Genomic DNA, 26435 nt, shown 5'->3' on the forward strand with positions numbered 1-26435 from the left:
TAACAATTCAGCAAATATAAAACTATAATTGTGATAAAGCAAACTATTTATCAAACAGTGATGACCACTTTTTTTTTTGGCATGGTCTCTGCTTCTATTTAACACGAGGGGAGCCAAAGAGAAATTAAATTTCTTCTGTGGTCCCAACACTTTCGCATTGTATTGCAGTCCCGAAGAACCAGCACCAGACCCTTGGACCGGTCCTGGTTCCAAAAATACTGGGCAAAAAAAAAAAAGGGGTTCCCCGTATTTATTTACACCAACACCGGGCTCCACTTGCCAGGGGAGGTAATGCCACAGTCGGGGGTACACGTTTATATTGTTACGGCGGCCGTAGCATTACCCCTCCCATCTAGTTAGCCCTGGTCGGGAATTCCTGGGGACTCAAGCGGAGTCAAAGATTCCAAACACAAGACCTGGAGAGGATATATAGTCTGATGGAGCCTCAGGTGACTTTGCCTAGACCCACTATGTCATTCTGCCACCATGGACAATTGAGAGATTCATGATATTTCATAGTGATTGGTCGCTAGCAGAACCTAGATGCCGCAACTGCACCCGCACAGACACTCCACAGTCCGATACACCCTAGCAACCTCCCCACTAGGGTGATGGACACACTTTTTTTTTTTTTTTAAACATAATTATACCGCAATTTATCTTCCCATTACAGATAAGGTTATGAGTAACAGGAGAGTTTATCTTTCTCAGAATCTGCTTTGTTATTAAAAACAAAGAAAAGACCAACTAAAGGGTAAATATAAATGTAACACTTTACAAAAAAAATGTAAAAAAAATTCACAGTCAGCCCATTCTGGGTGATGGACTTGCAGCCCCCTAGGTAACAAACGCCTTACGTAAAGCTACAGATTGGTACACTCCTTTTCAGTAATAAGGAACGGACTTTATTATAGTATTGTTCAGAGGGTATCACCACTATCACCTCATTGTCTTGGAAGAGAGTTCCCAGGCTGTAAGGTCTGATGAGGTCTACAAGATCAAACCAGGTCCAACCTCAATTAGCTCTACTTATATGTTGGGGTCATACTGACTTCTGGGGTTATTGCCTCTGTTTTTCCTCTCCCCAAAGACCTGTCCTCCAGTCATATTACTCCGCTGGGTTCTAGCCAGTTCCACTCGTATTTCCTGTCCCCCTATACTTAACCCCTCCAAGCTGGACACTACCAACTCGGCTTGGCATGGGTCAGCGTAGTCCAGGAAAGCTCGGTGCTGGGCTCCTTGCCAGGTGAGATGGAGAGGGATAGCCCCTTTCTCCCTTAATACGGTCTTAAATTCACTGACCCGTGTAGCCGGTGGGATATTGCCAATATACACAGTGGTCACATCTTTCTGGTCTGCCACTCCACGTTTGGCTTTTATCTGTACATTCTGAGCCTCTCTAATGCGGTGTGCAGCGGCGGCAGGTGACCCCCCAGCCTGGCTTGCAGATGGGGAACCACATTCGTTCTTTAGGGTAACATCTTTCCCGGCTTTCTGCTCTTTGTCCCATAGTGTTTTCAGAATTGGGATCTTGTCCATCATCTCCAGGCTTATCTGATGGAGGAAGAATAGAAGAGTTGGGTACGAAATGTTGGTAGTCAGGATCCAGGTGGTCAGAACAATGACTGTCACAATGCTGATGAGTATTCTAACCCTAACCCATCCCTCCCGCAGACTGACCTTAACTTTCCCCATATTGCTTAACGCTAACCCCAATACTCACTGTCAGGATACATCTGTATTGTGACAGTTGGGATCCTGACTACACCCCATATAAACATATCAGACATCTTAGGATCTCCACTAATTCTCAGAAATCACCAATAGCCACATTAGAGGTCTGATTCTGACTCGGATCTGCCGGTGGCTGCTTCTTTGCGTTATGCTAATGCTGCAATTAATTGTCACAAAACGGAGACACTCAACTGTAGCGTCTTATAGTCCGTCTCTGTGCGACTTTAGACGCCACCATCAGCTTGTAGCAGCCCTATAGACGGTGCAATTTCGGAGTCTGGCCTCCTGTGTAAGCATATGCGCGTCTTTGGTTGCAGCCCCTTTCGGCGTCACGCCTGCATTGGCTTAGCCACCTTACTGTTACTTCCCAGGAACGCCCACTAAAATTCTCAGACTGTGCGTCCGATTCTGTACCGCGTCTCTGTAAATCAACATTTTTGACACATGCACCTGACCCACGCGCAATTGAAAATATCCGCCAGCTGTGTGCGGCACTGAAACTGTGCACTGCTCAGAATCAGGCCATATAACATGAGACCATGGGGGTCATTCCGAGTTGATCGTACCTGTGCTACGCATGTCAGTGCCATCGCCCCGCGCAGAAATGCAAAAGCATCGCACAGCAGTGATGCTTTTGCATCTCAGGAGCACCTCCGGCCAGCCGGGAGAACCTCTTCGCTGCCCCGGGTCGCAGCGGCTGCGTGTGATGTCACACAGCTGCCGCGGCCCGCCCCCCCTGCGTTGGCCGGACCGCGCCGCCGTCCAGCCCCCTCCCGCCCAGCGACCGCCTCTGCCCGTCAATCATGCGCAGTTCCGACCCGATCGCTGTGCTGCGATAAACTGCAGCAAACGATCGGGTCGGAATGACCCCCCCCCCCTCCATGTGTGAGAGGAGGATATTCCCAAACTCACCTTAGACCATATAATTCCCTTTGGCTTTGGGCGAGTGCAGTCCGTTTTAATAACCCGTGTGGGTGTCAGGATATAGTCCACTGTGAGGTCATGGTCATCCAGCAGCTCCTCAGGGATATTAAGCACCTAGAAGTATATATAGCAGCAGTGACACCAAAGGTATACATGATTTGCCCATAATCGGTTCAGCTGAGTTATCAATACGCCCATCCTCCACTAAGTTAGCCATACTGCAGCAACGTTTAGGGGAAATAAGCGACTGTACTGGAGACCAGAATTCTCTCTCACACCATAAGATTCCAGCAGTCACATGACTACAGTCACATGAGTGAGGAGCGACAGATGAGTCAGGGACTCAGCTATTAGTGGAATGATGGAAGAATTGCGCATGCCCCTTGTAGGACCCTACTGTAGGGTAGGAGGAGCCCAATTAGCTGCATGGTTATTGGGTAACTGCAGAATAAGCCAACGTAGACTTTTCTGAGGAATAATTAGATAATTATAGAATCGCATTATCAGACTTAGGGTTCTATTTACTAAGCCTTGGATGGAGATAAAGTTGTTGGAGATAAAGTATCAGCCAATCAGCTCCTAACTGCCATGCCACAGGCTGTGTTTGAAAAATGACAGTTAGGAGCTGATTGGCTGGTACTTTATCTCCAGCGACTTTCTCTATCCAAGGCTTAGTAAATAGACCCCTAAGGGCTCGGTTCATCAACACTGTAGACGTTTCCCCGAATATTTTCAGACAACGTCAACACAATAGACTGTTGTGGGTGTATGGGATATACAAAGGCGCTTCTCTGAACGTCAGCAAGCCAAATAGGACATGCGGGTACCCTAGTAACCCAGGTAGATACAACAGGTCAGTTTGTATGTCCTACGTATGGCGCTGGTCAGTGTTGGTCACTGTGGGAGTGGTGTGTGTATATACTGTATGACATGCAGTCGAAAGGTAATCGATAACAAGGGGGGGGGGGGGGGGGGGAGGGCAATTTAAGATGAATCGTGAGGCAATGGGTGTCAAGGGAGAGAAAATCAATTCACATTTATGCAATTTGAAAGTAAATGCAAAGTAAGTAGGAACAATGCGTTTCAAACCTCTAGTGTCTCTTCTTTTTCCAGTGTCTCTTCTTGAAGCCATCTTGAATTGCGTATATATATGAATTGACCATTTTTTTCTTGTTACCAATTACCTTACGACTGCATGTCATATACACACACACACACACACACACACACACACACACACACACACACACAATGACCAACACTGAACAGCGCCATACATATGACATACAAACCAACTTCAACACAATGTATTTGGGGTGACAGTGTACTAATAGCGCTTCACTTGGGTATAAGCAAGCCGTTCAATACATGCATGGGGTACCCTACCCCACTTCAGTGAATATAGAAATACGTAGGTTGAGTGTTGAATGTGGCGCTACCCAATTGCTGACATAGGATATTGTAGTCAAATATGTAAACAAATACACACTTTAATAACCTAAACACCATACAACTAATAAAATACAACTAATAAAATATCACACCAGGCATAATGTGATAATAGGGAAGTAGTCCTACCGAGGATATACGTAGGGGAGCTGCAGGTGATAATTTATGCAGGGAAGTCCGGACTTGCCCTGCATTTGCTCCCAGATCTTAAAGTCCTCACTCTGGCAGGTATCACTCCTGGTCCAGAAGATGGTAAGACTGTCCAACTGGGGGATGTTGCAACATCTTCTGGACCAGAGGACTTCCCTGCATTAACTATCACCTGCAGCTCCCCTACGTATATCCTCGGTAGGACTACTTCCCTATTATCACATTATGCCTGGTGTGATATTTTATTAGTTGTATGGTGTTTAGGTTATTAAAGTGTGTATTTGTTTACATATTTGACTACAATATCCTATGTCAGCAATTGGGTAGCGCCACATTCAATACTCAACCTACGTATTTCTAACTTCAACACAATGTTTTTTTCCCCTCGCTATTCAATTAATACTTCTCAGGGACAATTATTATGTCGACCGTTGCCTCTGGCAAAGTCTCTGCGGGCAATCTTTTCGTGTATCCAAAAAAAAACTGCTTGCTGTGCGCATGTGTCATCCCCGAACAGTGGGCCTAATTCAAGGTTGATTGCAAAACAACATTTTTCTCTAATGGGCAAAACCATGTGCACTGCAGGTGGGGCAGATGTAACATGTACAGAGAGAGTTAGATTTGTAGATTTGCAGTGCAAAAATAAAGCAGGCAGTATTTACCCTGCACAGAAACAAAATAACCCACCAAAATCTAACTCTCTCTCTCTCTCTGCACATGCTATATCTGCCCCACCTGCAGTGCACATGGTTTCGCCCATTAGAGGAAAATGTTTTGCAATCAACCTTGAATCAGGCCCAGTATATTTATATGTACACTATAATCTCTTCCATTTGCTGAATGAGGGTCTGAGAGTGGGTGGAGGTTCAGCTGGCTGCAGGGACTGACTGGACGAGATCCCCCTATCCCTGCTGTTTTAGTCAGAAAAAAGGATTTTTCTTCATATACCGCCAGAGATGGCGTTATATAAAGTACATTTTTAAGCATTTTTTTTTACATTTTCCTGCTACCTGAAGAGCAGAGTGCTGTAGAGAGCAATGGTTTGCTCTCTACAGTGTGATATTGTAGGAGCGGGGCATCAACGAGGAAGTTAATTGTATTATTTGATCCATAAACCCTTTGCCAAATAGCGGGGAAACAAATTGTGCATAAACGCCAACTTACTACTCACCCCTCTGACACTCATTACTCAGCAGGGTCACCTGACAGTCATGTACCACAGTCACTACTCACCCATCTGACACCCATTACTCAGCAGGGTCACATGACACTCATGTACCGCAGTCACTACTCACCCCTCTGACACCGATTACTCAGCAGGGCTCACCTGACAGTCATGTACCACAGTCACTACAACGGTCTGCTCTGTAACTGCCCCCATGGCCACCATCATCGCATATTCCATGTCTGCAAATCCTTCGCCTTTCCCGATCCTCCATCCTGCGAATGACAGAGTAGGTCACAATGCAGCCAGGAGGCGAGAGATCCGCGCAGGTTCTATTGGCGCAGTTTCAGCATTGCCATATTCCGTTACCTTTTTCTGATACGGCCACGGACCCCACAACCACAAGGTCCACTTTTACTGTAGCATCCAAACCCAATGGAACACTGTAATCCTTCACCCCCTGCATGTACAGCGAGACGTCAGTGATGTAAGACACAGAATTATATAGCACAGCATATTCCATTGCGCCTTACAACGGGAAACAACAGTGATAAGACAAACTGGGCAATAACAGACAGACAGAGGAAGGAAGGCCCTGCTCGAATCTTACAAGATATAGGGAAATAGGAAGGATACACAAAGATAGAGCCCATCTATAGCATAGCAGTCCTACCTGATAGCAGAGACAGTCCTGATGGAAAGTAATTCGATATGAATGCTTCTGAAGGTTATGCATACTTACCTACCCTCCCGGAATGGCTGGGAGGCTCCCGAAAATCGAGTGGCCCCCCCGGCCCCCCGGAAAGGTGGGCAAGCCTCCCGCTTTCCATGCCGCCCCTCCACAACCCTCCTCGCCCCCCCCGCAGCAGAGAACAAGTGGGCGGTCCGAGGGGGTCCGATGACGCGTTTCACACTGAATCGTGTCATCGTAGCCCCGCCCGCCGCAATACAGCGCCTCTTTTATCGGCACTGCATAGCGGGGGGCGGAGCCATGATGACGCAATCCTGATGCTACATGATGCTACACCCCCGGACTGTCCACTACCCTGTTGGCCACGCCCCAGAACGCCCATCCTGCTGCCGGCCACGCCCCCATGCACCTACAACGCTGCCTCCTCCCAGAGGAGGGGGCAGCAAAGTAGGCAAGTATGAGATTATGTGGGTGGTTCAGGAATTGGATAGGCTTGCCTGAAGAGGTGAGTTTTGAGGGGATGACTGAAAGTTTGGAGGATAGAGCAGGGTCTTATCGTGCGTGGTAAAGTATTCCATAGTGTGGGTGCTGCCAGAAGAAAGTTCTGGAATTGTGAATGGGACGAAGTAATCCGTGCAGATGAGAGACGCAGATCTTGGGCAGAGCGGAGAGGACGAGTTGGGAGATATTTTTAAAAAAGTGACTATAATATTATATATATATATATATATATATTGGTGTAGTATGGTTAATAGCTCTATATGCGTGTAGAAGTATTTTATGTCAAGGATGACACCTAGGCAGCGAGCTTGTGGGGTAGGGTCGATTGTCGAGTTCTCAACAGTGATAGAGATATCAGGTTGGTAACTACTATTGGCCGGTGGAAATATAATTAATTCTGTTTTGGAAATATTAAGTTTGAGGTGGCGAGATGTCATCCAAGATGAAATGTCAGAAAGACATTCAGTGACACGGACCAATACAGATGGTATTAAATCAGGAGAGGATAGATAGATTTGAGTATCCTCAGCATACAGATGATACTGAAATCTGAAGGAGCCGATTAGTTTACCAAGAGATGAAGTATAGATTGAGAAAAGCAGAGGACCTAAGACCGAGCCTTGCGGTTCTCCAACTGATAGAGGAAGCGAACACTGAAAGAGCGATTAGATAAGTAGGATGAGAACCTAGACAGGGCTGTGTCCTGAAGACCTAGGGATTGTAGTGTTTACATATAAATATAGCAGTAATCAAGATGCTAAATAGAAAGACCGATGTTAGGAACAAAACGGTGGAGATTTATTGACACCCCCTTTCCCCCCACACACACATACGCTGATTATTTATGCAGAAAAGCTTTGTAGGATAAAGCCAATGGGGGTCATTCAGAGCTGTTCACTAGCTGTTTTCGGTCGCAGCACGGCATTTAGTTAAAAAAGCAGCACTTCTGCGCATGCGGCGCAATGTGCACGCGCGATGTACTTTCACAACGGCCGATGTAGTTTCACACAAGGTCTAGCGACGCTTTTCAGTCGCACTGTTGGCCGCTGAGTGATTGACATGAATGGGGCGTTTCTGGGAGGTAACTGACCGTTTTCAGGGAGTGTGCTGAAAAACGCAGGCATGTCAGATACAAACGCAGGCGTGCCTGGGGAAACACAGGCGAGGCTGGCCGAACGCAGGGCGTGTTTGTGACGTCAAAACAGGAACTAAATAGTCTGAAGTGATCGCAAGCTAGGAGTAGGTCTGGAGCTACTCAGAAACTGCTTGAAAATATTTTGGTGCCGTTCTGCTAATCTTTCGTTCGCAATTCTGCAAAGCTAAGATACACTTCCAGAGGGCGGCGGCTTAGCGTTAGCACGGCTGCTAAAAGCAGCTAGCGAGCGATCAACTTGGAATGAGGGCCAATACCCAGCATGTCAACATATGATTTCTCCACTAGGTGGCAGCAGAGGAACACAGGACACAGATTGCTGCAGATTCTGGTCACTGTACATGACAACATCCTGTAGTTCAGCATTATTACAGCTTACCGACCTGCGAGGTGGCACAGATTCTCAGAACCTCTTTGCTGGCCCCGGGGGGAGGCGTGATCCTGTTGAAGAGTCCAGTCCGGAGGCGAGGAGTTGGGACTAGCAATGTTTTATTAGCCTGTAGGTTGGAAACACAGGAACAATGCCAATCAAGTGGTCGACTTAAGGACACAAATTAATGCTCAGCCTAAATGAACAGAGAACACAGGAACCTGGGGCCGCTGCAGTCACAGGACGGTGTCTGCCTAAAAGAGCTCTAGGCCCTCTTATAGTAGGGCCAGATTTATCAAAATGGAGGTGACATTAAAATAAGAATTTACTTACCGATAATTCTATTTCTCGTAGTCCGTAGTGGATGCTGGGGACTCCGTAAGGACCATGGGGAATAGCGGCTCCGCAGGAGACTGGGCACAAAAGTAAAGCTTTAGAACTACCTGGTGTGCACTGGCTCCTCCCCCTATGACCCTCCTCCAAGCCTCAGTTAGGATACTGTGCCCGGACGAGCGTACACAATAAGGAAGGATTTTGAATCCCGGGTAAGACTCATACCAGCCACACCAATCACACCGTACAACTCGTGATCTAAACCCAGTTAACAGCATGATAACAGAGGAGCCTCTAGAAAAGATGGCTCACTACAGCAATAACCCGATTTTTTGGTAACAATAACTATGTACCAGTATTGCAGACAATCCGCACTTGGGATGGGCGCCCAGCATCCACTACGGACTACGAGAAATAGAATTATCGGTAAGTAAATTCTTATTTTCTCTAACGTCCTAAGTGGATGCTGGGGACTCCGTAAGGACCATGGGGATTATACCAAAGCTCCCAAACAGGCGGGAGAGTGCGGATGACTCTGCAGCACCAAATGAGAGAACTCCAGGTCCTCCTCAGCCAGGGTATCAATTTTGTAGAATTTTACAAATGTATTTGCTCCTGACCAAGTAGCTGCTCGGCAAAGTTGTAAAGCCGAGACCCCTCGGGCAGCCGCCCAAGATGAGCCCACTTTCCGTGTGGAATGGGCTTTCACAGATTTTGGCTGTGGCAGGCCTGCCACAGAATGTGCAAGCTGAATTGTACTACAAATCCAACGAGCAATAGTCTGCTTAGAAGCAGGAGCACCCAGCTTGTTGGGTGCATACAGGATAAACAGCGAGTCAGATTTTCTGACTCCAGCCGTCCTGGAAACATATTTTCAGGGCCCTGATAACGTCTAGCAACTTGGAGTCCTCCAAGTCCCTAGTAGCCGCAGGCACCACAATAGGTTGGTTCAGGTGAAACGCTGAAACCACCTTAGGGAGAAACTGAGGACGAGTCCTCAATTCCGCCCTGTCCGAATGGAAAATCAGATAAGGGCTTTTACAGGATAAAGCCGCCAATTCTGACACGCGCCTGGCCCAGGCCAGGGCCAACAGCATGACCACTTTCCATGTGAGATATTTTAACTCCACAGATTTAAGTGGTTCAAACCAATGTGACTTTTGGAACCCAAAAACTACATTGAGATCTCAAGGTGCCACTGGAGGCACAAAAGGAGGCTGTATATGCAGTACCCCTTTTACAACGTCTGAACTTCAGGGACTGAAGCTAGTTCTTTTTGGAAGAAAATTGACAGGGCCGAAATTTGAACCTTAATGGACCCCAATTTCAGGCCCATAGACACTCCTGTTTGCAGGAAAATGTAGGAATCGACCCAGTTGAATTTCCTCCGTCGGGCCTTACTGGCCTCGCACCACGCAACATATTTTCGCCAAATGCGGTGATAATGTTTTGCGGTTACATCCTTCCTGGCTTTGATCAGGATAGGGATGACTTCATCCGGAATGCCTTTTTTCCTTCAGGATCCGGCGTTCAACCGCCATGCCGTCAAACGCAGCCGCGGTAAGTCTTGGAACAGACAGGGTCCTTGCTGGAGCAGGTCCCTTCTTAGAGGTAGAGGCCACGGATCCTCCGTGAGCATCTCTTGAAGTTCCGGTTACCAAGTCCTTCTTGGCCAATCCGGAGCCACGAATATAGTGCTTACTCCTCTCCATCTTATCAATCTCAGTACCTTGGGTATGAGAGGCAGATGAGGGAACACATACACTGACTGGTACACCCACGGTGTTACCAGAGCGTCTACAGCTATTGCCTGAGGGTCCCTTGACCTGGCGCAATACCTGTCGAGTTTTTCCCAACGGTTTATAATCATGTGGAAGACTTCTGGGTGAAGTCCCCACTCTCCCGGGTGGAGGTCATGTCTGCTGAGGAAGTCTGCTTCCCAGTTGTCCACTCCCGGAATTGCTGACAGTGCTATCACATGATTTTCCGCCCAGCGAAGAATCCTTGCAGCTTCTGCCATTGCCCTCCTGCTTCTTGTGCCACCCTGTCTGTTTACGTGGGTGACTGCCGTGATGTTGTCCGACTGGATCAACACCGGCTGACCTTGAAGCAGAGGTCTTGCTAAGCTTTGAGCATTGTAAATGGCCCTTAGCTTCAGGATATTTATGTGAAGTGATGTCTCCAGGCTTGACCATAAGCCCTGGAAATTCCTTCCCTGTGTGACTGCTCCCCAGCCTCGCAGGCTGGCATCCGTGGTCACCAGGACCCAGTCCTGAATGCCGAATCTGCGGCCCTCTAGAAGATGAGCACTCTGCAACCAACACAGGAGGGACACCCTTGTTCTTGGTGACAGGGTTATCCGCTGATGCATCTGAAGATGCGACCCGGACCATTTGTCCAGCAGGTCCCACTGGAAAGTTCTTGCGTGGAATCTGCCGAATGGGATTGCTTCGTAGGAAGCCACCATTTTACCCAGAACCCTTGTGCATTGATGCACTGAGACTTGGCTCGGTTTTAGGAGGTTCCTGACTAGCTCGGATAACTCCCTGGCTTTCTCCTCCGGGAGAAACACCTTTTTCTGGACTGTGTCCAGGATCATCCCTAGGAACAGAAGACGAGTCGTCGGAACCAGCTGCGATTTTGGAATATTGAGAATCCAATCGTGCTGCCGCAACACTACCTGAGATAGTGCTACACCGACCTCCAACTGTTCCCTGGATCTTACCCTTATCAGGGAATCGTCCAAGTAAGGGATAACTAAAATTCCCTTCCTTCGAAGGAATATCATCATTTCGGCCATTACCTTGGTAAAGACCCGGGGTGCCGTGGACCATCCATACGGCAGCGTCTGAACTGATAGTGACAGTTCTGTACCATAAACCTGAGGTACCCTTGGCGAGAAGGGTAAATTTGGACATGAAGGTAAGCATCCTCGATGTCCCGAGACATCATGTAGTCCCCTTCTTCCAGGTTCGCAATCACTGCTCTGAGTGACTCAATCTTGAATTTGAACCTCTGTATGTAAGTGTTCAAAGATTTTAGATTTAGAATCGGTCTCACCGAGCCGTCCGGCTTCGGTACCACAACAGTGTGGAATAATACCCCGTTCCCTGTTGCAGGAGGGGTACCTTGATTATCACCTGCTGGGAATACAGCTTGTGAATGGCTTCCAAAACTGTCTCCCTGTCAGAAGGAGACATCGGTAAAGCCGACTTTAGGAAACGGCGAGGGGGAGACGTCTCGAATTCCAATTTGTACCCGAGATATCACCTGAAGGATCCAGGGGTCTACTTGCGAGTGAGCCCACTGCGCGCTGAAATTCATTGAGACGGGCCCCCCACCGTGCCTGATTCTGCTTGTAAAGCCCCAGCGTCATACTGAGGGCTTGGCAGAGGCGGGAAAGGGTTTCTATTCCTGGGAACTGGCTGATTTCTGCAGCCTTTTTCCTCTCCCTCTGTCACGGGGCAGAAATGAGGAACCTTTTGCCCGCTTGTCCATGAAAAGACTGCGCCTGATAATACGGCGTCTTCTCATGTTGCTTCCAAATGCCGTTTGAAATCCGCATCACCTGACCACTGTCGTGTCCATAACCCTCTACTGGTAGAATTGGACAACGCACTTAGACTTGATGCCAGTCGGCAAATATTCCGCTGTGCATCACGCATATATAGAAATGCATCTTTTAAATGCTCTATAGGCAAAAATATACTGTCCCCATCTAGGGTATCAATATTTTCAGTCAGGGAATCCGACCACGCCAACCCAGCACTGCACATCCAGGCTGAGGCGATTGCTGGTCGCAGTATAACACCAGTATGTGTGTAAATACATTTTAGGATACCCTCCTGCTTTCTATCAGCAGGATCCTTAAGGGCGGCCATCTCAGGAGAGGGTAGAGCCCTTACAAGCGTGTGAGCGCTTTATCCACCCTAGGGGGTGTTTCCCAACGCACCCTAACCTCTGGCGGGAAAGGATATAATGCCAATAACATTTTAGAAATTATCAGTTGTTATCGGGGGAAACCCACGCATCATCACACACCTCATTTAATTTCTCAGATTCAGGAAAACTACAGGTAGTTTTTCCTCACCGAACATAATACCCCTTTTTGGTGGTACTCGTATTATCAGAAATGTGTAAAACATTTTTCATTGCCTCCATCATGTAACGTGTGGCCCTACTGGAAGTCACATTTGTCTCTTCACCGTCGACACTGGAGTCAGTATCCGTGTCGGCGTCTGTATCTGCCATCTGAGGTAACGGGCGCTTTAGAGCCCCTGACGGCCTATGAGACGTCTGGACAGACACAAGCTGAGTAGCCGGCTGTCTCATGTCAACCACTGTCTTTTATACAGAGCTGACACTGTCACGTAATTCCTTCCAACAGTTCATCCACTTAGGTGTCGACCCCCTAGGGGGTGACATCACTATTACAGGCAATCTGCTCCGTCTCCACATCATTTTTCTCCTCATACATGTCGACACAAACGTACCGACATACAGCACACACACAGGGAATGCTCTGATAGAGGACAGGACCCCACTAGCCCTTTGGGGAGACAGAGGGAGAGTTTGCCAGCACACACCAGAGCGCTATATATATATACAGGGATAACCTTATACAAGTGTTTTTCCCCTTATAGCTGCTGTATCTTTAATACTGCGCGTAATTAGTGCCCCCCCTCTCTTTTTTAACTCTTTCTGTAGTGTAGTGACTGCAGGGGAGAGCCAGGGAGCTTCCCTCCAACGGAGCTGTGAGGGAAAATGGCGCCAGTGTGCTGAGGAGATAAGGCCGCCGATAAGGGGGCGGAGCCTATCTCCCATTTTTCTATGTATTCTGGCAGGGGTTAAATGCATCCATATAGCCCAGGAGCTATATGTGATGCATTTTTTGCCATCCAAGGTGTTTTTATTGCGTCTCAGGGCGCCCCCCCCCCAGCGCCCTGCACCCTCAGTGACCGGAGTGTGAAGTGTGCTGAGAGCAATGGCGCACAGCTGCAGTGCTGTGCGCTACCTTGTTGAAGACAGGACGTCTTCTGCCGCCGATTTTCCGGACCTCTTCTGTCTTCTGGCTCTGTAACGGGGCCGGCGGCGCGGCTCTGGGACTCATCCATGGCTGGGCCTGTGATCGTCCCTCTGGAGCTAATGTCCAGTAGCCTAAGAAGCCCAATCCACTCTGCACGCAGGTGAGTTCGCTTCTTCTCCCCTTAGTCCCTCGATGCAGTGAGCCTGTTGCCAGCAGGTCTCACTGAAAATAAAAAACCTAAAACTAAACTTTTCACTAAGCAGCTCAGGAGAGCCACCTAGTGTGCACCCTTCTCGTTCGGGCACAAAATCTTAACTGAGGCTTGGAGGAGGGTCATAGGGGGAGGAGCCAGTGCACACCAGGTAGTTCTAAAGCTTTACTTTTGTGCCCAGTCTCCTGCGGAGCCGCTATTCCCCATGGTCCTTACGGAGTCCCCAGCATCCACTTAGGACGTTAGAGAAATAATAAGATTTTAATTACCGATAAATCTATTTCTCGTAGTCCGTAGTGGATGCTGGGACTCCGTCAGGACCATGGGGATTAGCGGCTCCGCAGGAGACAGGGCACAAAAATAAAAGCTTTAGGACTAGGTGGTGTGCACTGGCTCCTCCCCCTATGACCCTCCTCCAAGCCTCAGTTAGGATACTGTGCCCGGACGAGCGTACACAATAAGGAAGGATTTTGAATCCCGGGTAAGACTCATACCAGCCACACCAATCACACCGTACAACTTGTGATCTGAACCCAGTTAACAGTATGACAAACGTAGGAGCCTCTGAACAGACGGCTCACAACAATAACAACCCGATTTTTTTGTAACAATAACTATGTACAAGTATTGCAGACAATCCGCACTTGGGATGGGCGCCCAGCATCCACTACGGACTACGAGAAATAGATTTATCGGTAAGTAAAATCTTATTTTCTCTGACGTCCTAGTGGATGCTGGGACTCCGTCAGGACCATGGGGATTATACCAAAGCTCCCAAACGGGCGGGAGAGTGCGGATGACTCTGCAGCACCGAATGAGAGAACTCCAGGTCCTCTTTAGCCAGGGTATCAAATTTGTAGAATTTTACAAACGTGTTCTCCCCCGACCACGTAGCTGCTCGGCAGAGTTGTAATGCCGAGACCCCTCGGGCAGCCGCCCAAGATGAGCCCACCTTCCTTGTGGAATGGGCCTTGATAGATTTAGGCTGTGGCAGGCCTGCCACAGAATGTGCAAGTTGAATTGTGCTACAAATCCAACGAGCAATCGTCTGCTTAGAAGCAGGAGCACCCAGCTTGTTGGGTGCATACAGTATAAACAGCGAGTCAGATTTTCTGACTCCAGCCGTCCTTGAAATATATATTTTCAATGCCCTGACAACGTCCAGCAACTTGGAATCCTCCAAATCGCTAGTAGCCGCAGGCACCACAATAGGCTGGTTCAGGTGAAACGCTGAAACCACCTTAGGCAGAAACTGAGGACGCGTCCGCAGTTCTGCCCTGTCCGAATGGAAAATCAGATATGGGCTTTTATACGATAAAGCCGCCAATTCTGACACTCTCCTGGCTGAAGCCAGGGCCAGTAGCATGGTTACTTTCCATGTAAGATATTTCAAATCCACCGATTTGAGTGGCTCAAACCAATGGGATTTGAGAAAATCCAAAACTACATTAAGATCATACGGAGCCACTGGGGGCACAACCGGGGGCTGTATATGTAGTACTCCTTTTACAAAAGTCTGGACTTCAGGAACTGAAGCCAATTCTTTCTGGAAGAAAATCTACAGGGCCGAAATTTGAACCTTAATGGACCCTAATTTGAGGCCCATAGACAATCCTGTTTGCAGGAAATGTAGGAATCGACCCAGTTGAAATTCCTCCGTCGGGGCCTTCCTGGCCTCACACCACGCAACATATTTTCTCCAAATGCGGTGATAATGTTGTGCAGTCACCTCCTTCCTGGCTTTTACCAGGGTAGGGATGACCTCTTCCGGAATGCCTTTTTCCCTTAGAATTCGGCGTTCAACCGCCATGCTGTCAAACGCAGCCGCGGTAAGTCTTGGAATAGACACGGTCCCTGCTGAAGCAGGTCCCGTCTTAGAGGTAGAGGCCACGGATCTTCCGTGAGCATCTCCTGAAATTCCGGGTACCAAGTTCTTCTTGGCCAATCCGGAGCCACGAGTATCGTTCTTACTCCCCTTTGCCATATAATTCTCAGTACTTTTGGTATGAGAGGCAGAGGAGGAAACACATACACTGACTGGAACACCCACGGTGTTACCAGAGCGTCCACAGCTATTGCCTGAGGGTCTCTTGACCTGGCGCAATACCTGTCCAGTTTTTTGTTGAGGCGGGACGCCATCATATCCACCTTTGGTTTTTCCCAACGGTTCACAATCATGTGGAAGACTTCTGGATGAAGTCCCCACTCTCCCGGGTGTAGATCGTGTCTGCTGAGGAAGTCCGCTTCCCAGTTGTCCACTCCCGGAATGAACACTGCTGACAGTGCTATCACATGATCTTCCGCCCAGCGAAGAATCCTTGCAGCTTCTGCCATTGCCCTCCTGCTTCTTGTGCCGCCCTGTCTGTTTACGTGGGCGACTGCCGTGATGTTGTCCGACTGGATCAACACCGGCTGACCCTGAAGCAGGGGTTTTGCCAGGCTTATAGCATTGTAAATCGCTCTTAGCTCCAGTATATTTATGTGAAGAGACATCTCCAGGCTTGACCACACTCCCTGGAAGTTTCTTCCCTGTGTGACCGCTCCCCAGCCTCTCAGACTGGCATCCGTGGTCACCAGGACCCAGTCCTGTATGCCGAATCTGCGGCCCTCTAACAGATAAGCACTCTGCAACCACCACAGAAGAGACACCCTTGTCCGTGGAGACAAAGTTATCCGCTGATGCATCTGCAGATGCGATCCGGACCATTTGTCCAGCAGACCCCACTGAAAAGTTCGTGCGTGGAATCTGCCGAATGGAATCGCTTCGTAAGAAGCCACCATTTTTCCCAGGACTCTTGTGCATTGATGCACAGACACTTTTCCTGGTTTTAGGAGGTTCCTGACAAGTTCGGATAACTCCCTGGCTTTCTCCTCCGGAAGAAACACCTTTTTCTGAACCGTGTCCAGAATCATTCCCAGGAACAGCAGACGTGTCGTCGGGGTCAATTGAGATTTTGGAAAATTCAGAATCCACCCGTGCTGTTGCAGCACTACTTGGGTTAGTGCTACTACGTCCCCCAGCTGTTCTCTGGACCTTGCCCTTATCAGGAGATCGTCCAAGTAAGGGATAATTAATACGCCTTTTCTTCGCAGAAGAAACATCATTTCGGCCATTACCTTGGTAAAGACCCGAGGTGCCGTGGACAATCCAAACGGCAGCGTCTGAAACTGATAATGACAGTTTTGCACCACGAACCTGAGGTACCCTTGATGTGAAGGGCAAATTGGGACATGCAGGTAAGCATCCTTGATGTCCAGGGACACCATAAAGTCCCCTTCTTCCAGATTCGCTATCACTGCTCTGAGTGACTCCATCTTGAACTTGAATTTTTGTATGTACAGGTTCAAAGATTTCAGATTTAGAATAGGTCTTACCGAGCCGTCCGGCTTCGGTACCACAAATAGTGTGGAATAATACCCCTTTCCCTGTTGTAGGAGGGGTACCTTGACTATCACCTGCTGAGAATACAGCTTGTGAATGGCTTCCAATACCGTCGCCCTGTCTGAGGGAGACGTTGGCAGAGCAGACTTTAGGAACCGGCGAGGGGGAGACTTCTCGAATTCCAACCTGTAACCCTGAGATACTACCTGCAGGATCCAGGGGTCCACCTGTGAGTGAGCCCACTGTGCGCTGAAATTCTTGAGTCGACCCCCCACCGCCCCTGAGTCCGCTTGTAAAGCCCCAACGTCATGCTGAGGGCTTTGCAGAAGCCGGGGAGGGCTTCTGCTCCTGGAAGGGAGCTGCTTGGTGCACTCTCTTACCCTTTCCTTTGCCTCGGGGCAGATATGACTGTCCTTTTGCCCGCTTGTTCTTATAGGAACGAAAGGACTGCGGCTGAAAAGACGGTGTCTTTTTCTGTTGGGAGGGGACCTGAGGTAAAAAGGTGGATTTCCCGGCTGTTGCCGTGGCCACCAAATCCGATAGACCGACCCCAAATAATTCCTCCCCTTTATACGGCAATACTTCCATATGCCGTTTGGAATCCGCATCACCTGACCACTGTCGCGTCCATAAACTTCTTCTGGCAGATATGGACATCGCACTTACTCTCGATGCCAGAGTGCAAATATCCCTCTGAGCATCTCGCATATAAAGAAAAGCATCCTTTAATTGCTCTATAGTCAATAAAATACTGTCCCTATCCAGGGTATCAATATTTTCAGTCAGGGAATCCGACCAAACCACCCCAGCACTGCACATCCATGCAGAGGCGATGGCTGGTCGCAGTATAACACCAGTATGAGTGTATATACTTTTCAGGGTAGTTTCCAGCCTCCTATCAGCTGGATCCTTGAGGGCGGCCGTTTCAGGAGACGGTAACGCCACTTGTTTTGATAAGCGTGTGAGTGCCTTATCCACCCTAGGGGGTGTTTCCCAGCGCGCCCTAACCTCTGGCGGGAAAGGATATAATGCCAATAACTTCTTTGAAATTAGCAGTTTTCTATCGGGGTTAACCCACGCTTCATCACACACTTCATTCAATTCCTCTGATTCAGGAAAAACTACAGGTAGTTTTTTCAGACCCCACATAATACCCCTTTTTGTGGTACTTGCAGCATCAGAGATATGCAAAGCCTCCTTCATTGCCGTGATCATATAACGTGTGGCCCTACTGGAAAATACGTTTGTTTCTTCACCGTCGACACTAGATTCGGTGTCTGTGTCTGGGTCTGTGTCGACCGACTGAGGTAAAGGGCGTTTTACAGCCCCTGACGGTGTCTGAGACGCCTGGACAGGTACTAACTGGTTTGCCGGCCGTCTCATGTCGTCAACTGATTTTTGTAACGTGCTGACATTATCACGTAATTCCATAAACAAAGCCATCCATTCCGGTGTCGACTCCCTAGGGGGTGACATCACCATTACCGGCAATTGCTCCGCCTCCACACCAACATCGTCCTCATACATGTCGACACACACGTACCGACACACAGGGAATGCTCTTATCGAAGACAGGACCCCACTAGCCCTTTTGGGAGACAGAGGGAGAGTTTGCCAGCACACACCCAAGCGCTATAAATATATAGGAACAACCCTACAGAAGTGTTGTTTCCTTTATAGCAGCTTAATATATCAATATCGCCAAAAAAGTGCCCCCCCTCTCTGTTTTTTTACCCTGTTTCTGTAGTGCAGTGCAGGGGAGAGTCCTGGGAGCCTTCCTCGCAGCGGAGCTGTGCAGGAAAATGGCGCTGTGTGCTGAGGAGATAGGGGGCGGGGCCTATTTCAGCGGGCTCTTCTCCCGGTGTTTGTGAGACCTGGCAGGGGTTAAATACATCCATATAGCCCCAGGGGCTATATGTGATGTATTTTTAGCCAGAACAAGGTATTATCATTGCTGCCCAGGGCGCCCCCCCCTAGCGCCCTGCACCCTCAGTGACCGTTGGTGTGAAGTGTGCTGACAACAATGGCGCACAGCTGCAGTGCTGTGCGCTACCTCATGAAGACTGAAAAGTCTTCTGCCGCCGGTTTCTGGACCTCTTCACTTTTCGGCATCTGCAAGGGGGTCGGCGGCGCGGCTCCGGGACCGGACTCCATGGCTGGGCCTGTGTTCGATCCCTCTGGAGCTAATAGTGTGCAGTAGCCTAAGAAGCCAATCCATCCTGCACGCAGGTGAGTTCACTTCTTCTCCCCTAAGTCCCTCGTTGCAGTGAGCCTGTTGCCAGCAGGACTCACTGAAAATAAAAAACCTAATAACTTTTTCTAAGCAGCTCTTTAGGAGAGCCACCTAGATTGCACCCTGCTCGGACGGGCACAAAAACCTAACTGAGGCTTGGAGGAGGGTCATAGGGGGAGGAGCCAGTGCACACCACCTAGTCCTAAAGCTTTTATTTTTGTGCCCTGTCTCCTGCGGAGCCGCTAATCCCCATGGTCCTGACGGAGTCCCAGCATCCACTAGGACGTCAGAGAAATAATAACCAAGGATTCCAGCTGTGTATCTGTTCTCTATACAGGATTTGTACACATCCATTACATATATTCAGTCCAAACACACAGATTTGCCAGGTCAACATAGAACTCTATCATTCATTTATATGGCACCACCAAATGTCTGCACCGTGGCCCCCCGCCGCTGTCTGTATGCACTTGCCGGTGCAATGTCCCTGGGTACACACATTGGGGCAGATGTATTCAGCCTGGAGAAGGGATAAAGAAGTGGAAAAAGCAGTGATAAGTGCAAAGTGATAACGCACCAGCCAATCAACTCATAACTGTCAATTTACACACTGGAGGTGATTGGCTGGTGCGTTATCACTTTGCACTTATCACTGCTTTTTCCACTTCTTTATCCCTTCTCCAGGCTTCATACATCTGCCCCATTGTGTATTGTGTACCCAGCTTTATACCATGTATTCTTATGTAGAACACATTAATAGATGTAGAAATACTTGGAAACATATATAAATGGTACTTTTTATGGCCATTCTGTATTCAGCAGGAATACTCGTGCATTATAAATGAGAATAGATCTTTATAGCCTGAAGTTCGGGATATTAGAAGTCACTTGAATTCTTCTATAGATATTATTTATACTATTACCACTCAATGGGGGTCATTCAGAGTTGATCGCTAGCTGCATTCGTTTGCTGTGCAGCGAGGAGGCAAAAAAAAAGGCACTTCTGCGAATGCGGCGCACTGCGCACGCGTGACGTACTATTTCAACGGCCAATGTAGTTTCACACAGGGTCTAGCGAAGCTTTGCAGTCGCACTGGTGGCCGCAGAGTGATTGACATGAAGTGGGCGTTTCTGGGTGTCAACTGACCGTTTTCAGGGAGTGTTCGGAAAAACGCCGGCGTGGCAGGAAAAACGCAGGCGTGGCTGGGCGAACGCAGGGCGTGTTTGTGACGTCAAAACAGGAACTGAACAGTCTGAAGTGATACTCTAAAACTGCACAAAAAAGTTTGCTTCCACTCTGCACTTCTGCTAAGCTAAAATACACTTCCAGTGGGAGGCGGCATAGCGTTTGCACGGCTGCTAAAAACTGCTAGCGAGCGGACAACTCACAATGACCACCAATGTTCCATCAGCAACTTGGAATAGCGTTACAGTTGGGGAATGGGGGCTACTGTATATCTTCTACACTTGTTATACAGCACTCACCGAGAAATATGTATATATCTATGTCTATTAGCAAAGCATTCTGGGTATTGAATTCCTCTAGAACGTGCGTAAGGGGGACAGATCCCATTAGGAATAACAGAGCTGGGATAGGGCTCACAGTACCTGCAGAGCCAAATGCCGGACTCCTTCCAGCGGTTTGTCTGGGTCCACTTTAACTTCTCGCGTTTTACAGAAAACCTCTAGAGCTGTTATATTCTGGCAGGCCTGGCGGGATTTCTAGGCAGACAGAGGGAAATATGGGTTACTTACGTCCAGTACGAGGAAGCGCGCATTCTTCTGAGGCGTATCGGGATTAATCTTAACGGTCCTTGCCGCCTGGAAATCCTGCAGGGCTGCTAATCTGTCACAAGCCCGGGCAGCTCCCTGTACACCGAGAGGACAGTAAGATCACTGGTACAGGACAGGCATAACCCCTATCACCATGACACACTACTCTCCTCGAACCCAGTGAGGGTGGCAGAGAGACACACAAGCCAACGGTTCCCAAACTCGGTCCCCAAGGCACACTGACATTCCTGGTTTTAAAGATGTCCTTGGTGGACCATAGATTGCAAATCAAATTGAAATGCTGATGTTCCGCGCTACTGAGTGATTATCGGCAGACTGCAATCCCGCACGCAATGAGGATTTATTTGCAGGGTCACTGAAGGGACCGTTTGGGGGAGATAACGGGGAGTGGGTGTAAAAACGCAGGTGTGTCGTGGACTTTTCTTTTGAAATAGCACTAGTGCACTATTAGTCCGCTGTCTCAATCCCCATCCCCATTGTCTTAAGATAAACCTCAGCTGACTATGAGTGTCCCTTGCTACGGCACAGACTGCAATGTGCCTTTAACCAGTGGTACCCTAGGGCACAGGTAACAGTGCCTCAGCAAAAAAAGGATGGGCCCCTACTCCCTGGAGGCCCCTAGGCTTCAGCCTAGTCAGCCTCATGGATAATAAAGCCCTGCCGTTGAAGCACCCATCAATCTGTATGTGGCCAGAAATGCTAACGTCAGAACTGGGGCACATTGTGGACACATGGGGACGGTATAATCCGTCTCAGATATAAGACAACGTTACGTTACAGACAGCTACGCGTGACCTATATAATACGGGTTGGTGGGCGGGGGGGGGGGCGCAACGAAGCCCTTTGCGTTTGTTCACCGGAATGGCTCCGTGGCTCACTGCGTTCACCACAGGTTCTATTCCGACTCTATGGTTGGACACACAGGAGTGGGAATAATCCCTATTAGTCGGCATGCCGACTGTCGGGCTTACCCTCACACGGGATTCCGGTGTCGGTATAGTGACCGACGGTCACATAACCGCTTCCCATATAATACTTGGATGAATCTAGAACTATTGGTTAATTAAAAACTAATAGTAACAGTGACAAATACATAAATTATTGGTGTCCCAGGTACCTTGAAGTTAGGAATCCGGTGATGTACGGGGCGTGGAAAGTCAGCCAGGTTCTTATTTTCTATATAATCCCAAACCTTCTGCCGAATGTCCCATTTATTACACCCTGGAAGGAGAATACGTTGGATGTTACTGCGTGTCAGGCCGGGAACACAGGTCACAATTTCCTATATTATTTATGACATAATTCAATTATCAATTAACATTTCTTGGTTCACAGAAGAGCAAGAAACTCTTTTCAATAGTGCGAGCACTACTACGCTATACTATGCTATACCCACAAGGGAAGGTTAGGGTAGGGGTCAGAGGAGGGTTAGGGTACTTTAGAGGGGGCTGACGGGATTTTGCTGTCGGTAACCTGACTGCCGGCATCCCGTACATCAGTAAATCATACTGAACCGTACCAGTGTACTAAGCTTACATATTATACATCAGAAAAGGACTATGCTGTGCTTTCACTCGGCACATTTCCAGGTCAGCGTCTGCTCCGGTCATGTAACATCACTCGGTTCTAGAAGGTAGAGCAGACACGTCAAACTGAAAATCCCAACTGGGCCGAATAAGCCAGGTCTAAGTCCTGTGTGGGCCGCAAGAAAAAGAAAGAGTCTTATATGCAATTTTCAAAGTTTTTTTTTTAGAAAAACCAACAATAAACTATAATCAAAGAGATGTCAAGTATCGTGAAGAAAACATTTACGTTAATGCAGTAGTGCAAGTAGGAAAAAAGTATTAGTAGTATGGCGCGCGCGCGTGGCCAAAAAATGGGTGTATGATACACACATGGAGACCAGATACACACATGCCACCAATAGTGCTAGATACACATAAAACACCAGTAGTGCAGTGCCAGATACACATATGCCCAATAGTGCCAGATACACATATGCCCAATAGTGCCAGATACACATATGCCCAATAGTGCCAGATACACATATGCCCAATAGTGCCAGATACACATATGCCCAATAGTGCCAGATACACATATGCCCCTAAAAGTGCCAGATACACATATGCCCCCACTGTGCCAGATATACATATGCCCCCAATGTGCTCACTGCTGCCTGCTGGAGATGTCCTGCCTGGCAGGGTGCGAGGACAGAAACGCGCAGCGCACGCCTCTCTGGTTCCTCAGTCCGGTTCTCCGGCGGCAGCGCAGGTATCTAAAGTCAGGAGCCGGTTCATGAGCCAATCAGAGCTCGCAGACCGGCAGCTCCTGATTGGCGGTCGGTCTACAAGCTCTGATTGGCTCACGAACCGATACCTGATTTAAGATACCGGTGTCGCTGCCGGAGAAGGTGGTCAGGTCACAAAAAGGACCCCTGCCCGACTGCTGCCCATGGACCACAAAAAGGAAGCCAAGCGGGTCGCATGTGGCCCGCGAGTTTGACACCCGTGAGGGATGGGATGGAGATGAGCCGATATCTTTGGGTTATGACAGCAGCCCAGTACCAGGGCAGCATTAAGTTGTATTCTGGATATTGAACGCAAAAACAAGCTTCCAACTTTCAGTGAAGAACAATACATCCGTTGTAATACGTTGGTGTCATTATAGGGGTGAGACACCACAGACCCCTGTGCTACAGCAGCACTGAGAGAGTGCAGACTCTGGAATACATGGCACAACGTGACTCACTCACCAGCACTGAGAGAGTGCAGACTCTGGAATACATGGCACAATGTTACCACTCACCTGCACTGAGAGAGTGCAGACTCTGGAATACATGGCACAATGTTACCACTCACCTGCACTGAGAGAGTGCAGACTCTGGAATACATGGCACAATGTTACCACTCACCTGCACTGAGAGAGTGCAGACTCTGGAATACATGGCACAATGTTACCACTCACCTGCACTGAGAGAGTGCAGACTCTGGAATACATGGCACAATGTTACCACTCACCTGCACTGAGAGAGTGCAGACTCTGGAATACATGGCACAATGTTACCACTCACCTGCACTGAGAGAGTGCAGACTCTGGAATACATGGCACAATGTTACCACTCACCTGCACTGAGAGAGTGCAGACTCTGGAATACATGGCAGTGTGACTCACCTGTACTGAGAGAGTGCAGACTCTGGAATACATGGCACAATGTTATCACTCACCTGCACTGAGAGAGTGCAGACTCTAGAATACATGGCACAATGTTACCACTCACCTGCACTGAGAGAGTGCAGACTCTGGAATACATGGCACAATGTTACCACTCACCTGCACTGAGAGAGTGCAGACTCTGGAATACATGGCACAATGTTACCACTCACCTGCACTGAGAGAGTGCAGACTCTGGAATACATGGCACAATGTTACCACTCACCTGCACTGAGAGAGTGCAGACTCTGGAATACATGGCACAATGTTACCACTCACCTGCACTGAGAGAGTGCAGACTCTGGAATACATGGCACAATGGTAGATGCTAGAATCAAGTGGGCTAAGGGACCTTTTCCGTAAGGGGGAGGAGTTACGACGCAAGGGGGAGGAGCTAGGCCAGCGGGATAGTTCCTCTACTATCCACGCCACCAACTATTACCTTTAGTAATTAGGTGGTGAGCGAAGCGGAGCGGAGCGAGCCACCGTGCCCGAAGCGTGGCGAGCGAAGCGAGCCCGCGAGGGTACTTTTCGGGTACCCTGTTCGCCCGTAGCTCCTCCCCCTGGTGACGTAGCTCCTCCCCTCAATACGTCACAAGGTCCCTTCAGCCCCTCCGATATAGAACCAACCATGGCACAATGTTACCACTCACCTGCACTGAGAGAGTGCAGACTCTGGAATACATGGCACAATGTTACCACTCACCTGCACTGAGAGAGTGCAGACTCTGGAATACATGGCACAATGTTACCACTCACCTGCACTGAGAGAGTGCAGACTCTGGAATACATGGCACAATGTTACCACTCACCTGCACTGAGAGAGTGCAGACTCTGGAATACATGGCACAATGTTACCACTCACCTGCACTGAGAGAGTGCAGACTCTGGAGTACATGGCACAATGTTACCACTCACCTGCACTGAGAGAGTGCAGACTCTGGAGTACATGGCACAATGTTACCACTCACCTGCACTGAGAGAGTGCAGACTCTGGAGTACATGGCACAATGTTACCACTCACCTGCACTGAGAGAGTGCAGACTCTGGAATACATGGCACAATGTTACCACTCACCTGCACTGAGAGAGTGCAGACTCTGAAATACATGGCACAATGTTACTACTCACCTGCACTGAGAGAGTGCAGACTCTGGTATACATGGCACAATGTGACTCACCTGCACTGAGAGAGTGCAGACTCTGAAATACATGGCACAATGTGACTCACCAGCACCGAATGTGAGTGCAGGCTCCATGCTCAGTTGACCTCTCTCTCTCGCAGCAGCTGCTGCAGTTATGTTGCCCTGGAATGAGGAAGTGGGTAGTGAGTGTGGAGTGACGAGGGTGGGTGGAGCTGAGACCTGGGCGTCATCCTGCAGAGCCAGTCACACAGCAGCAGCAGCAGCAGCAGCATGTGGTGCGGCTACAGGGGACTGGGGAGAGCTGCCTATATACAGACAGCCCACATGAGTGCTGCTACACGTATACATACTGCCCGGGTCTCCTCTGTGCTGCTATTTCTGCTTCACTAGCTGGAATGGGGCTGCATGTATCAGTGCTCTGCAGCCTGCACTTTCTCTGTACATGGGCCCAAATTATCTGCACATTGCTGAATGTTTAAAATGAAGTAACAGAAAAATGAATGTGCAGCCAATATTATATGTCCATACACTAATGAAACCTGTCAGTATTTCTATAAGTAATACGCTAATAAGACCCCTGATTGACAATGTATACGCCTATGGTTGAAGATAGGCATGCCCTTACCAACTCTAAAACTCCCGAAACTAGTTTTCAAAAGTAGGCAAGTGTGCTTTCACTGCCTACGCCTCTGCCTGCAGAACACTTGTAGAATATATGACTCTGGACGCAAAATATATAATCATCTGTCTCAATGAGCAGCAAGCTTAAATTCAAATCAGTACGTCGCCTTCATACACAAGTTGACATATTCTTTACATATAGGGGGTCATTCCGACCGATCGCTCGCTGCAATTTATCGCAGAGCAGCGATCAGGTCGGAATTGCGCATGCGCTGGCGTGCAGTAGCGATCGCCTCTGCCTGATTGACAGGCAGAGGCGGTCGCAGGGCGGGAGGGGACTGGAT

General features: G+C 48.7%; 1 protein-coding gene across 2 annotated transcripts; it reads right to left on the minus strand.

Annotated features, from left to right (window-relative positions):
- Positions 1–882: 882 nt before the first annotated feature.
- On the minus strand, positions 883–25642 carry MTHFSD (methenyltetrahydrofolate synthetase domain containing). Of its 2 annotated transcripts, none has more exons than XM_063945690.1 (8): positions 25557–25642; positions 22234–22337; positions 20931–21044; positions 8151–8264; positions 5792–5882; positions 5585–5697; positions 2647–2772; positions 883–1554 (listed from the first exon to the last, which is right to left on the minus strand). In XM_063945690.1, exons 1-8 carry the CDS (start codon positions 25582–25584, stop codon positions 1030–1032), a joined length of 1215 nt encoding a protein of 404 aa, XP_063801760.1. In that variant the 5' UTR covers positions 25585–25642; the 3' UTR covers positions 883–1029. The 2 variants fall into 2 exon arrangements, with proteins under 2 accessions (XP_063801760.1, XP_063801761.1); XM_063945691.1 differs by lacking the exon at positions 20931–21044 and adding an exon at positions 21078–21191.
- Positions 25643–26435: the final 793 nt, after the last annotated feature.

The sequence above is a fragment of the Pseudophryne corroboree genome, chromosome 11 (assembly GCF_028390025.1).
Source record: "Pseudophryne corroboree isolate aPseCor3 chromosome 11, aPseCor3.hap2, whole genome shotgun sequence".
NCBI lineage: Eukaryota > Metazoa > Chordata > Amphibia > Anura > Myobatrachidae > Pseudophryne > Pseudophryne corroboree.

Bases quoted from the DNA above. Each gene is read 5' to 3' on its own strand.
- MTHFSD (XM_063945690.1), bottom strand. From the start codon at position 25,584: ATGGAGCCTGCACTCACATTCGGTGCTG. The intron at 22,338-25,556 runs GTGAGTCACATT...TTCTCCTTCCAG, and splicing joins TGCACTCACATTCGGTGCTG to GGTGTAATAAATGGGACATT. The intron at 1,555-2,646 runs GTGAGTTTGGGA...TTCCTCCATCAG, and splicing joins AGGGAATTATATGGTCTAAG to ATAAGCCTGGAGATGATGGA.